At 38.9% G+C, this 14,208-nt stretch overlaps 1 protein-coding gene across 6 annotated transcripts in view; it reads right to left on the reverse strand.

Moving 5' to 3' along the window:
- ZC3H13 (zinc finger CCCH-type containing 13) overlaps positions 1-14,208 on the reverse strand; it is a 152,982-nt gene that overhangs the window by 108,611 nt on the left and 30,163 nt on the right. For all 6 annotated transcript variants that reach the window (XM_023513718.1, XM_012805634.2, XM_023513717.1 and 3 more), the window contains exons 6-8: positions 13,497-13,601; positions 5,849-5,959; positions 3,421-3,514 (exon numbers count right to left, since the gene is read on the reverse strand). In XM_023513718.1, coding sequence (XP_023369486.1) covers positions 3,421-3,514; positions 5,849-5,959; positions 13,497-13,601 — 310 coding nt within the window. The remainder of the gene's footprint in view (positions 1-3,420; positions 3,515-5,848; positions 5,960-13,496; positions 13,602-14,208) is intronic.

Below are 14,208 nucleotides of genomic sequence, written 5' to 3' on the forward strand. Positions count from 1 at the left end.
GAGCCAATATGAACATTTTTCATGAAATATTCTCTGTTACTGGGTGGCGCCTATGGCTCAGTGGGTAGGGCGCTGGCCCCATATAGCAAGAGAGGCAGGTTCGAACCCAGTCCCGGCCAAACTGCAACAAAAAATAGCCGGGCATTGTGGCAGACGCCTGTAGTCCCAGCTACTCAGGAGGCTGAGGCGAGAGAATCACCTAAGCCCAAGAGCTGGAGGTTACTGCTATGAGCTATGATGTCACGGCACTCTACTGAGTGAGACTCTGTCTCCAAAGAAAAGAAAGAAAAAGAAATATTTTCTGTTACTTTTTTTCATACCAAGTCTTCAAATTCTGGTGTATATTTTACACTGACCTCATGTATCAATTCAGAAAAGGTATGTTTCAGGTGCTCCACAGGCCACATGGAGTTAGCAGCTACTGGACAGTGAGCCTCAGATTCTCATTCTGTGACTGACAGTCTAGAGATTTCAAGCATGTTAGAGTCCTAATAAGGCAGACAACTTGAGTTTGATACTGAGCTTTGCCATTAAGTAGCCATGTCAGTTTGGTCAAACTACTTCACCTCTCTGAGTCTCAGGGGCCTCATCGGTACCAGGAGGAACTTGGGCTACCAGGTCCCTCTCAGCTTAATCGTTCTTCGATCTATGGATATGGAGTCAAGAGCACTATAAATTATAATAGGCAAATTCATAGAGAAAGAAAGATTAAAAATTACCAAGGCCTGGGGCAAGTATGGAGATATTGCTTAAAGGCTATAGAGTTTCTGTTTGGGACGATAAAACATTTTGGAAAGAGATAAACATAATAGTGATGGTTGTGCAACACTGTGAATGTAAGCGGTAACACTGGACTGTATAATTAAAAATGGTTAAAACGGCAAATGTTATACATGCTGTATCACAATAAAAATAATTTTAAAAACAGAACAATCTCATAGGAAAAGAAATAAAGAGTTTTCCATTGCATGCCAGTTGTGAAAACTTCGTAGTATAACTTGGAAATGAGTGGCATTGTCTTAGGGATTGTGTGCCCTCTGTTGGGGACTGAACTGTGTCCCCTCGAAGTTCATATGTTGAAGCCCTAAGCCCTAGTGTGACTGTATTTAAAGACAGGGCTTTTAAAGAGACAAGGTTAAATGAAGTCATAAGGAGGGGGTAAGCACAGAGAGAGAAGCACCAGGGAGGGATGTGTACAGGGAAAATTGCCCATGTGAAGGCAAAGTGAGAAAGCAGCCATCTGCGAGGTGACAGGAGAGACCTGAGGAGGGACCCACTCTGTTGGCACCTTGATCATAAACTTCAGCCCCCAGAACTGTGAGAAATTATATTTCTGTTATTTGAGCCACCCAGACTGTGGTATTTTGTTACAGAAGCCTGCGGAGACTTAGCCACCTCCACATCCTCCTTGCCCCCAATCTCGTCTCTAACACAAACACACTTTAATATGGACGGAAGGTAAAATGAGCATTAAAATATGTAAGGCTTGATCTGTCACTTCCTGTTAATATATGAGGTGCTTTTTAAGATCCTTTACATAAAGCATCGTAAATGTAGGGACAAGAGATGAAATTTAATTTTCTTTCATTGTCTTCCATAGTACTGAAGAGATGCTGGGGCACTCAGCAAAAAGTTTCTTACCATTACCCTTTATTTTATTTAGGCTTCTCTTGCCTGGGTTTGTTGCTTGTTTTTTATTCTTGTCATGTGTAATAACACAGCACCATACCTAAGAGGGATCTGAGATATTTCTTGATGACAATAACAACATATTTTGACTACTTGACTATCCCAATTCGATAACACGGACTTTGTCAAGAAAAAGCTTAAGTGAAATTGAGCACCCAAAGGGCTTGAAGATAAAATAAGAAGTTCCAAAAGGAATTACAAGTAAAGAATTATTGTCAGACATCAGAAGAATTTCAGTCCAGCTCTATGTCCCAGCTCTGCCGCCTCCTATGTGCCCTTGAAGGAACTTAAGCTTTTTAAGCCTGCGATTCTCCGTCTATGAAAAGTAGATAATGACACCTAGGAGATGAAGTACGCAAGCAGCTCAGGGCTGAGTAATTGTCAGCTCTACTTATCCAGGTCTTTTTCATGTTAGCTGCTGCTTCTGTGTATCCCTGGCTAGTTCTCAGAGCTACAGCAGGAGGTAGGTGTCAGTCCACCCTTTCTTCCTGCCCCTCCTGTGATATTGTATTTCATAGTACTACAGAACAGAGGGTCTCACCGAGCACCTTATTAGACAATCTTAAAGGTGACTCTCAGGGAAAAACCACTACATGATTCTTTCGAGCCCGAGTCAGGGCTATCTGCTCCTTCTTCTCTGTTCCTACTGTGTCTGTAGCTCTTAGAGCAACTAAATTCATTCACAGAATCATTTAATTAATATTGGATGAGGAACCTCCAGGTTCCAGGCACTGCACCAGGTATGGGCAATGGTTCCCACCTGCACGGAGTTTTCTAACTTAGAGGAGAAGAAATAAGATAGGTACTTTGTGGTGAAGTTTTGATATTGGTGAAATGTTCAAAATCATGAATTTTTACTTCTTTTAAAAGAAATATGTAGGTTCACGTACACATAGAGCAAAGGATTGAGAAGAAGATGTTTCTGTGGGTACAATGGCTTATTTCCATCATAGTTCCCACGGAGCCATGTGTACTCACAAAAATGTAGATGATGCAAGCTCATTGTTCTAAATAGTTTTGTTTTGTAGCACTATGATGAGAGAGCAACTGTTCTTGGCTACTTAAACCAACACTGGCTGTGTGCTTTAATTCATTGAAATTAAGGAATATAAATTCCCACTGTGCTTACCTTTATACATTTTTAAAATATTTTCATTATTTTTATGTTCTTAGATTATTTTTGTATCCTTTCATTACATGTTTTATATATTACTTATGAAATAAAGAACTTTAAAAAGTGAATAGTGAAAACAGAAGAAAACTATTTTCAAGCACCATAGAAGTAGATTTACCTGGGCAATTAAAAATGAGCAGCCTATGTACGAAGTTATGATTTAATAAAAGAGAATAATAAAAAAATGAGAAGCTTCCTCACTTCGGGTTCTCCATTTCCTAATAATGAATGGTGTTTATTAAAGTGGGACTTTTAATAAGTCACTTCCTTATGACGATTGGATAATAGACTTTCAGAATTTTGAACTTTCAAGGGACCTTAAAGAACTGATCCAACCTCCTCATTTTAACAGTGAGAGGCAGAGACCAGTGGTCGAAATGATTTGCTGACTTTAGTCAACATTCATAGCATTACATTTACCTAAAACATTCATTATTTAAATTATCCCCTGATGGACATAGGCCTCCCCTGCAATTAATTAGAATTCATGAGCCTTTCTCTATGAGCATCACCCTTACAATGAGATGACAGTGCAAAACATAAAGCAAACAACCTACCACACCAGTGTCTGGAAGCGAAGTTCCTATTCAGGTCTGTTCCAATGCAACCACTGTTCCCATGAAGAGAACGGTTCTTTCTCCACATTCGATCCTGCATAAACAAATCATGAACAGACAACCAGCATGGTCACATTTGGTCTCAAGAAGAGATATGACTTTGAAAGTCCTAGCAGCCAGGGTTACATTTCTTTCCTTCGACCCCATTGTTTGGATGGCTTTATCCTACTGCAGTCTTCACAGTAATCCTTTTGCAAGGCCCCCATTTCTATCCAGGTCTCAATCACATCCTCTCAAACTATTTTAGTTTGAACCAAATAAAATGTTAAGACAGTAGAATCTCTGTAGTTGACCTAAGTTTCACAGGCCAGACATGTACGACATGTACATATCAGTACAGTAGGCCTAGTTCCTTATGTTGACCACCTCTGTATGTGGATCAATTTGTTATAGTTCCTTGGTTGGTCTAGGTACAGAGGTTCTACTGTATTTGATTAGTTTTGACCTATACAAATTAAAATTTCATTTGGTTCCAATAGGGGCTTATGGACCTTCTTGTTTAGTTTGTTTCCCTTAAATTAATTTTATGCACAGGGTCATAAAATTAATTTTCTTCCTTAGAAGAAAATCAAAATAACTCTGTCTTGATTCAACACCATGAGTCATGAGTTTTAGTGGTCTCTTTAGATTGAATTCAATGCTCTGAAGAATAGGGGAGGTGGACATGTGAAGACACCACTAGCCTGGTGGCTCCATTAATTGTACTGATTTGACACTGATTTTTATTTTATTTTATTTTTTATTGTTGGGGATTCATTGAGGGTACAAGAAACCAGGTTACACTGGTATTTGTTAGGTAAAGTCCCTTTTACAGTTGTGTCTTGCCCCCAAAAGGTGTGTCACACACTAAGACCCCACCCCCATCCCTCCTTCCCTCTCTCTGCTCTTCCTTTCCCTATCCCTCCCTCCTTTTCTCTCTCTGCTCTCCCCTTCCCCCACCTCCACCATTGACACTGATTTTTAAACATCATGCAAGTTCTCCATTGGGCTCAGGGACAAACTGGGAAGTTTGATCACATAAACTGTTGCACAGACTTCATTTAACTTCCGAGGTTGGGATGACATAGCCCCCTTTTCTCCTACTCCCACCAACCCTATGTTGGGCCTCTGAGCCTTCCCCACCCCCGCCCCCAGGCCTGTGGCTTGGTAGCAACACTAGCCCTTGGGGAAATCAAGTTCTCAAACTATAGGACATAATTGGTAAAGATACAAAAGATAGTGCCCTTCAGGCAGGTGAACATCTACAGAGTGACTGAATTCCACTATATTCGAGTTAAAACAAAAATTTACTATAATATCAGTTTATTGATTTGGTCATTCATTGAATACTAAATTGGGGTTAGGGATTATGCTAATAAGGTAATTCTCTTTTACTTAGTTTGGCATTTGCTCACCCTCACTTACAAACTTTTTGGCCTCCTGCATTTCTCTCACCAAAGATGACCTTTTCATCAATCTCCTTCACCATTTCTACTTCTTCTGCATAATTACCTTCTACATGACACAATTCCTGTATAATCCCATATGTTTCCAGTCACTCCAACTCTTCTCAACCTCCTTACTATTTATATGTGCTACTTAAGTAGGTTTTTCTAAATTTATATATACTCAGTTATGTTTTTAGAGGGTCCTAATTAGATTTGAAAGGGCTGTACTTTCAGGTCACTTAATTTTATATGAATCCTGAGGTTGATAGGCTAGAAAATGCAGAAGACCAAAGAATATGTTAAATTACAACATGACAGTGCAGTTAGCAAATCCAAATAGTGGCAAGCTCTTTTCTTTGACAAATAAACTGCAAGACAGAAAAGAGAGAGAAAGAGCAAAGATGGGAGAGAAACTCTATGGATTGAAATAGAATTAGAGGCATATAAATCCATCAGAATGTATAAGAGCCTTATTTAGATGCTGAATTGAGGAAACAAACTTCTTAAAAAGTTATGATACAATTAGAAATTTGAATGCTGAATGGTTATTTGTGATATTCTGAAATGGTTAGTTTTAAGTATAATTGCATGATAGTTATTTTATTCAGAATTTTTTTAAAAGATGCTGAAATATTTATTAATGAAATGATATAGTGCCTGGGATTTGCTTTAAAATTGTATGGGTAAGGTAGAAGTGGGTAGAGAATCAGATGAAACACAACTCATTAACTCATTGTCCATGAGTTAATTATCTTCGAAGCTTTGGGATGGGTATACAGGTGTTTACTATACAATTGCGCCTACTATTACATATGTCTTAAATTATGCATATTATAAGTTAAAAATTATAATAAGATAATAGAATTCTATGAATGACTAAACCTGCATTCAATCTATATTCCCAAAGCAAGCACGTTTTCTCTTCTTTGCCTTTCACCTACCTTTTTCCATGTGTAGTCATAACCATCCACATTAATCAGTGGCATAACGTAGAAATCCACGTTATTCAGAAGATCGGTATACCTCTCATTCATTCCATATAAATAGGTTACCTACAAATAAAATCAAATACATTTAATTACATCTAGGTTTTTCTTAGCTTAGTCCATTTTTTTGAAAAGTCATTTGGCAGGTTTAGATTTGCAGATTTATCTTTCAGGAAGAATATGAATTCCTCAAAGGACTGAACTTAGGGTGCTCTGCTACCAAGTGGGGATAATGCCATGCACGTGTTCCTAACAGTCTTCCTATTTAACGGAGGCAGAAGATAGAACCATAAACTTCCGATATTTTCCTTAAGAAACAACAAATAAGTCTTTATTAGGGCAGTGTCTGTGGCTCAAGGAGTAGGGTGCTGGCTCCATGTACCAGAGGTGGCAGGTTCAAGCCCAGCCCTGGCCAAAAAAAAAAAAAAGTCTTTATTAGAGTCAGAATGCCCACTACAAAGATTTAAGGAAATAAAAATCTAGACTTAGTTTAGCTCCTTTTAAAATAGTCCATATTAATCAGAACTTAAACTAACCTTGTCCTATCTCAGACATGGTTAGATGATATTTTCAACATTGTCCTTAGAACCTGTTGTGGAGCTCAGGTTTCTCTAGATTCAAGTGCATTTCCCATGTATATGGTCATTTCGTTTTAAAAGCACAGGTGACTTTTCCTAGGTACCAGCTACGAGCCCCTAAGACACATGATCTGAAACTTGCTCTTCTCTGCTTTAGAGTCATCCTTGGTTTAGGAGTACATATTTCTATACGATCCAGAGGCAGCCAAATTCTAGTGACTGAGAAGTTCACCCCCCAAATGACCAAATATAGAGGCAGAAAAACCACAAAGACAATTTTTAACTGGCTAAGTCATTTCATCTAGGACTAAACTTTGATTTAAAATCTTCATTTGTGGCCAGGCGAGGTGGCGCATGCCTGTAATCTCTGCATTTTGGGATATGGTGACCAGATTTTTACATTTGTAAAGCGGGACAACATGGCCGGGGGGGAGGGGCTGGGCAAATGACGGGGCAAGGGACCGGGCTGGGCAGGGCCTGACAACAATGCAAACTTTGATAAGCAGTTCTCGATAATCACTTCTCAACAATTATTTATTATTACAGTTTAACATTATAAAATTAACAAAAATAATATAAAACTCATATTCTGGCGAAATAGCCACATGGCAGCCGAAAACTGTATATTCCCTTCCTGTTCTCATGCCTGTTTGTGCATTCTTTCCAAAAATCGGGACTTTTATAAAATGCCCCGGGACCGGGACAAATTGTTGAAAAGCAGGACTGTCCACCAAAAGTGGGACGTCTGGTCACCCTACTCTGGGAGGCCAAGGCAGGTGGATTGCTTGAACTGAGGAAATTGAAACTGGCCTGGTATCTGAAAATAGCCAGGCTTTGTGGCAGGCACATGTCATCCTAGCTGCTTGGGAGGCTGAGGCAAGAGAATAGCTAGAGCCCAAGAGTTTGAGGTTGCTGTGAGCTACAATGCCACACCACTCTACCAGGTGACAAAGTGAGACTCTGTCTCAAAAAACAAAATCTTCATTTGTGTCAATATTGCTACATTTTAATTTGATTACAGTTTAATTAAACATCTAATTGCGTTTACAATTGTTTGTTACCTTAAAGTTTACTCAAAAGATATTATTAAGGAGTTTTTTTATTATTAACAAAAATAAGTCTTCTAACTTCTACCTTATCTGTAGCAAAAACTTTACCATTTTACCTTTAATTTTTAAAATATTATATTCATGTTTCCCTAAAACAATCACAAATCATATTAAAATTCTTTGCCATGAATAAACGCTTATGAAATCTGAAAGAAAGGAAAGAAAAAGTACAAGTCATTTTTTAATCTACTATAGGTCAGCAATAAAAGCTTTATGAAAAGAATGCAAAATTTATAGACAGACGCTGTCCTTTAAGTAGTTGAACAACCAGTTAAATAGATTTTTATGCCACAAATTTGTAAATTTATGTTGGCATCATTTTTCCAATAATAATGTAGCTTTCATTTTTAGGAAAATAGTAAAAGGGCCTATTACTTTCAGAATAATAAAGCATTCATCATTTTCACTCCTACAGTGTTGGCTGTACTTTTAATAGGTGTGGCAAGATGAGTTTCTTTGTCTGCTTCACTTTTCTTATTTTCTTCTTATCTTTACCTCTAATTGGGTGAGAGTCTTTCTGCAAAACGTTAGCCTCTGAGAGATGGTGAATGTTAGCCCCAGAATTTACTCATCAACTAAGTAGGACTGAAGACAGAAGGGGTGATGAGAGTTGAAATGCACTCTGAGCTATGGGCCAACCCTCCCCTCCTGTGTGGCTATAGCTGCAATCCCAGAGGAAGGGTGCCTATTTTTTAATAGCTTTATTGAGATATAATTTACATACCAGAAAATTCACCATTTTGTTTAATTAATTAATTAATTAATTAACTTATTTTATTGACACAGCATCTCCTTATGTTTCCAAAGTAGCTGAAGGACTTACCAGTGACATGGAAAGGGTAATAAATAACTATTTGTTGAAAGTGTGATTTATTAACAAAGGCAAGTGGCATAATTGAAATCACTGTCCTATGACAGATGGTCCCCAACTTAAAGTGGTTTGACTTAATGATTGTTTGACTTTATGATGATGCCAAGTGATACACATCATCAAGTTTCTACACAGTGTAGAAACTGTTTCTTGAACAGTTACGCATGTAACCCTTCTGCTTTTCACTTGTGGTATAGTATTCAATAAATTATGTAGGATAGTCAACAATTTATTATAAAGAAGGTTTTGTAGAGATGATTTTGCCCCACTGTAGGCTAATGTAAGTGTTCTGAACACAGGAAAGGTAGGTTAGGCTAAGCTATGATGTTAGGTTAGGTTAGATGTATTAAAGACATTTTTGACTCAGAATATTTTCAACTTACAATGGTTTAATGGGACAGAACCCCATCATAAGTTGAGGAGCAGCTGTATAAAAGAAAAAGAAGAAAGATGAGAATAGAGGGGAAGGGAGCAGAGCATAAAAACAAGTGAGGAATGAGAGGGTAGGAGAGAATGACTTGACTGATTCCTATCAGCTGGGCCGATGGCCAAAGATTGCCCAATCCCAATTCTTCCTCGCTCTTTACCTAGGGTGCAATAAAACTTTTGTCTTTTTTTGAGACAGAGTCTAATTTTGTCACCCTTGGTAGAGTGCTGTGGCATCACAGCAACCTCAAACTCTTGGGGTGAAATGAATCTCTTGCCTCAGCCTCTCTAGTAGCTGGGACTACAGGTGCCTGCCAAAATGCCAGACTATTTTTTTTTTTTGTAGATGTCATTTTGTTTAGCAAGCCCAGGGTTGGTTCAAACTCACCACCTCCAGTGTATTTGGCTGGGGCCCTAGCGGCTGAGCTATAGGCGCTGAGCCTCTTTTGTCTTTAATATGGCCCCGAACGACAATAATCCTTACCCAGGAATTAACCGCTAACCATTTGACAGAGAATAAAGTGGTATATGAAGATGTATAAGATACTGTGGAAGATTTGAAAGTAAAATGTCACTCTCATTACTGTTAGAAATATAGCAAAAATAGTTTTTGCTCCGATCTCTATGTCTGTATGTATAATCTGGACCTTATCTAAGGACAACGAAGAATTTAACCTAACAGTAGGTACTGTTCAGGTACTCTCTGAAACCCAGAGTTGCAGTTCAGCCTAAAACTAGAGCATTAATTTAAGTTGCAAATTCCACAACAGGGAATTGAGCATCAACTATGTGGACTAAACAATATACTGGGTTACAGGGAACCACCTGAGTTTTAGAGGTGGTAACTGCCCTCAAACAGCTAATACTAGTGATAAGTTGGAAAGGGAAGAGCAACAATTCAATGTCACTTTGTAAATAATAGCAGAGTGCACCTGGTGGTTCAGCAAAAGGTTGGTTAATTATGTGAGATGTTTGGTCAGGTCTCTTGAAGGGAAGGTCAAGGGAGCAGGAAAATGAGAGTTCAGGTGAGTTTGTGATGGGACCAATGCAGCTGGTGAAGGAAGAGCTTCCTGTGAAGGGGCTAATAAGTTAGAAGGATGGAGATTTATCCAGGGACTGGAAACCTCTAAAGTAGCGTCATGGGGAGAGACAGTCATAGTAGGTGTGAGGGATGAGAGAAACAGAAGGAGAAGAGGTTAAGAAATCAGATTGTTAGGTGTTTTCTGTCTTTCCTGTGGCCATATTCTGGATCTAAAAATCAGTGAAAATGTTACTTCTGGGGTCCAGAGCCTGGCCATAGGAGAAATTTGCTAAAGTGGACTTGAGGTAAGGTTTAGAAGATCAGAGACTAAGAAACTTTGAAGATGTTTTGTTTGATGACTTTTGGAAATGGACTTGGAATTCACTCAGAATGATCAAAAAATCACATCCCAGATACCAGGAAATTATCAGCAGGTCAATGTATGATAGCAACAAGGAAGGGTAAGAGTACAACCAGATTATGTACTTTTCAGAGAAGGAGAACAGTGGCAGTGTCCGGATAGAAGAACCCTGATCCACGCCTCCTGGCCTCCTGACACGTGGTGATGTGAAAGGAAGAACAGCCCATCTATTTCACGGAGCTACCATGAAGCAGTGTTTTTAACAAGTGCCCTGTCAGCTAAGATGAGGAGCAGCAGAGGGAAAGAATTCCAGGAAGGCCCTGAGCTTGCAGAGTTCCAACTTTGTGTATACTTAGATGAGAAGTTTCCAGAACAGAGGTTCAGAAAAACCAGTTAGCAGAAAAAGTACTTAGCAAGTTGTTCACTGGCATCCCACGATGTGGCAGACTTTGTTTTGGGTTTTGGCTGTGGTGATGCAGCTATGCCCAAGTCAGTCACAGCCCCTGTGCCTTTGCAGCAATAGAATGGATCTTATTTGGCCTCCTAAGTCACATGGTTCTTAACCTTCCTAGTGCCTCTTACCGTGTTTCCCTGGAAATAAGACACTGTCTCATGTTTATTTCTTCTCAAGAAGACACACGAGGGCTTATTTTCAGGGGCTCTCTGCACTGAAATGCCCATCACTAGGTCTTATTATCAGGGTAGGACTTATATTTAACAAATGCATTAACAAACGCATAGATATCCTGCTAGGGCTTATTTTGGGGGTAGGTCTTATTTTCAGGGAAACACAGTAATACTGTGGCCCTTTAATACAGTTCCTCATGTTGTGGTGACCCCAAACGTAAAATTATTTTTTTGCTACTTCATAACTGTAATTTTGCTACTGTTATGAATTGTAATGTAAATATCTGATATGCAGGATGTATTTTCATTGTTACCAAGGGGTCTCTACCCACAGGTTGAGAACCGCTGTAAGAGGACATGAATGAGAGGGATGGAAAGAAATAGCCTCAAGCTTCTCAAGGTGAAGTATTATAGATTTCCCCTGGCTGAAGCTGAACCATAAGATGTTTGAAATCCTTATTGAATTCTTAAAGGGAGTGACAGACTTAAAAGCTAAGATTTTAATTTGCCTTTGGGTGCCGGGTACCTCACTTTTAAAATAGAACATCTACTCATACACATTTTCTTTCTTTCTTTCTTTCTTTGAAAAAGAGTGTCATTACATCGCCCTTGGCAGAGGGCTGTGGCATCACAGCTCACAGCAACCTCAAACTTTGGGGCTTAAGCAATTCTCTTGCCTCAGCCTCCTAAGTAGCTGGGGCTACAGGTGCCCACCACAACACCCAGCTTTTTTTTTTTTTTTTAATTTATTGTTGGGGATTCATTGAGAGTACAAGAAACCAGGTTTCACTGCATAGCATTTGTTAGGTAAAGTCCCTCTTATAATCGCGTCTTGCCCCCAAAAGGTGTGGCACACACCAAGACCCCACCTCTCTCCCTCCTTCCCTCTCTCTACTATTATCTTCCTCACTCCTCCCTCCTTCTTCCTCTCTCTGCTCTATTTTTTCTTGCAGTTGTTATTGTTTAGGTTGTCTGGGCAGGTTTGAACCTGCCAGCCTTGGTGTATGCAGCTGGTGCTGTAACCACTGTGCTGTGGGCGCTGAGCCAACTCAGACACTTTTTTTAGAGTAAAACATGTTATTTTACTTTTTCTCCTATAGTGGTTTGAGACATATGAGAGTCAGATGATCTGGATTAGTTTTAGGGAGGTAAGAATGGAGCCTCTTGTATATTCATTAAAATTATTGATTATTTTCATTTGGGCTACACAATTTGGGTTGCATCAGCAAAATACCCAAGTATAAGATCCTTAAGGTGTATCTTATTCCCCCATTATATTTCCAGGGTCTAGAACCACAAACTGCTCATAGAACATTTGTAAGTATTTGTGGAATAAATAACCCTACAGATATTTAGCAAGTAGGTGGAGTAGAAGATAGGACGTGTGATAAGAGGGAAGAGGGGTCACATTGAGAAGGACGGCAATCAGAGATGACCTCACCAACGTAAATGAGAGTCAGTGTGAATTGGAGTTTCCTTCTGTCCTTTTTCAGGTTAAGCAAAGGAATGGAAAATAAATATTCTTTCTCTCCTGCTTTGTACCTTTTTTTCTCCACCAACTGCTGCTCCTTTCATTATCTAAAATAATCAAACTACCCACCTCGGACAAGGTTCCAGATCATCAGATGACTAGCACGTGTTAAGAATCTAGACACTGGGAACCATTCTCATTTAGTGAAATTAGTACCAGTGGTGATTGGGAACTTTCCAGTAGACTCAGGGAGCGGCTGCTCTCACAGTGAGGAAGGGAAGATGTCAGGGAAATAAAGATGGGGAGGAATGTTGAGATGTCAAGACCCAGGAAAGGCACAAAGAGTTTTACCTTGATCTACCTCGTTTATGAAGAAAGATCTAAGTGGCCATCTCTAAATTTCCTAATGCATCTGTTTCTGTTATTGTGTGTTTGTGAATACAAAGACTGCAATAACCTTTAGCAGGAGGACACATGTTCTGAGTTATTTTTCCTGACAATGGCCCTTTGTACAAATCAATGTAGAGAACGTGTATGTCCATTTTATAGGATTTGAAGCAGAATTTGGACTGTCTTAATTTATCATCAAGATTTATGTCATTATATTTTTTACTTTTATGACACACCATTTGTCTCACTTGATGCCAAAACCTTCTTCAGTGATAAAACCCCTATTATGTCATATGGGAAGACACGATCTGCTCTATAGCATTGTACTTTATATTCAACTTGCAAGGGCAGAATGTGGCCCCCAAAATGTCTGGATTTAAAACCAAAAGAACAAGAAATCAATTAAGACCCAAATTAGGTAGTTTCTTCAGTCCTTTCTTCAAAAGCACACAAATTATAATTAGCATACAACTTCTTAATTATTTTCCAATGTTCAACCCCAGATAGAAATGTAGAAAGGAAAAGACCAACAATATGTAGGGTGATTTAAATGCTTGAAGTCATGTTCTCAAACTTAAGCCACTCTGGGAAACTTGTGAAAATTGTAGATTCTCAAGCTTCGCCTTTGGAGATTTTGAGTCAATAATTTTAGAAAGTGGTCTAAACGTTCTAAACAGCTCAATGGATTCTGAAACAGGTGATTTGGGCCCCATTTTAAAAAGTTTGGCTTAGGGAACGTGAATACTTACGCTGCCTACGAACCACAAGCAGAAAGCAGGAGAGATCCACTCTCTGGCGTGGATTCCACAGTCAATCCATATCGCATTTTTGGCTTTTTGTTCTTTTCCAGAAACCTACTCAAAGAAAACGAAAAAGTACCAAGAACAGTAACAATAAGCCTCAGGAAAATAACTTTCATTTATGTATTGTTTATCTTTAATACTTTCAATAAATCTCTGTTATACACATTGTTTTCTGTATTCCTTTGAAAATACTCACGGGAAATTAAACACTGGTTAAGGAACGCTAGTTAACAATCTCAAAGCTAGTGTGAGTCAGAATTGAAATTTGAAGCCAAGACTCTTGATTCAAAACTGTTTTTATCCTCCCACAAGTACCCAGTCATATCATGTGGAAGTTTAGAAGTGGAGACCAGAGAACTAGTGCTTCAGGTCCGCCCTTCCCTTCCTTCCCTTCCTTTCCTTCCTTCCCTCCCTTCCTTCCTTCCTTCCTTCCTTCCTTCCTTCCTTTCTTCCCTCCCTTCCTCCTTCCTTTCCTTTTTCTTTGTTTTTTTATTTTATATATATATATATTTTTTATTAAATCATAACATTGTACATTGATGCATTTATGGAGTTCAGGGTACTGCTTCAATATGCAATGTGAAATGTTTACATTGAACTAAGTAACACATTCATCTCAATTATATTCATTTCTTAATAGTTTTGAAATGTACCATTG

Source organism: Otolemur garnettii, unplaced genomic scaffold, assembly GCF_000181295.1.
Source record: "Otolemur garnettii isolate 467f Iridium unplaced genomic scaffold, OtoGar3 scaffold00043, whole genome shotgun sequence".
NCBI classification, from domain to species: domain Eukaryota; kingdom Metazoa; phylum Chordata; class Mammalia; order Primates; family Galagidae; genus Otolemur; species Otolemur garnettii.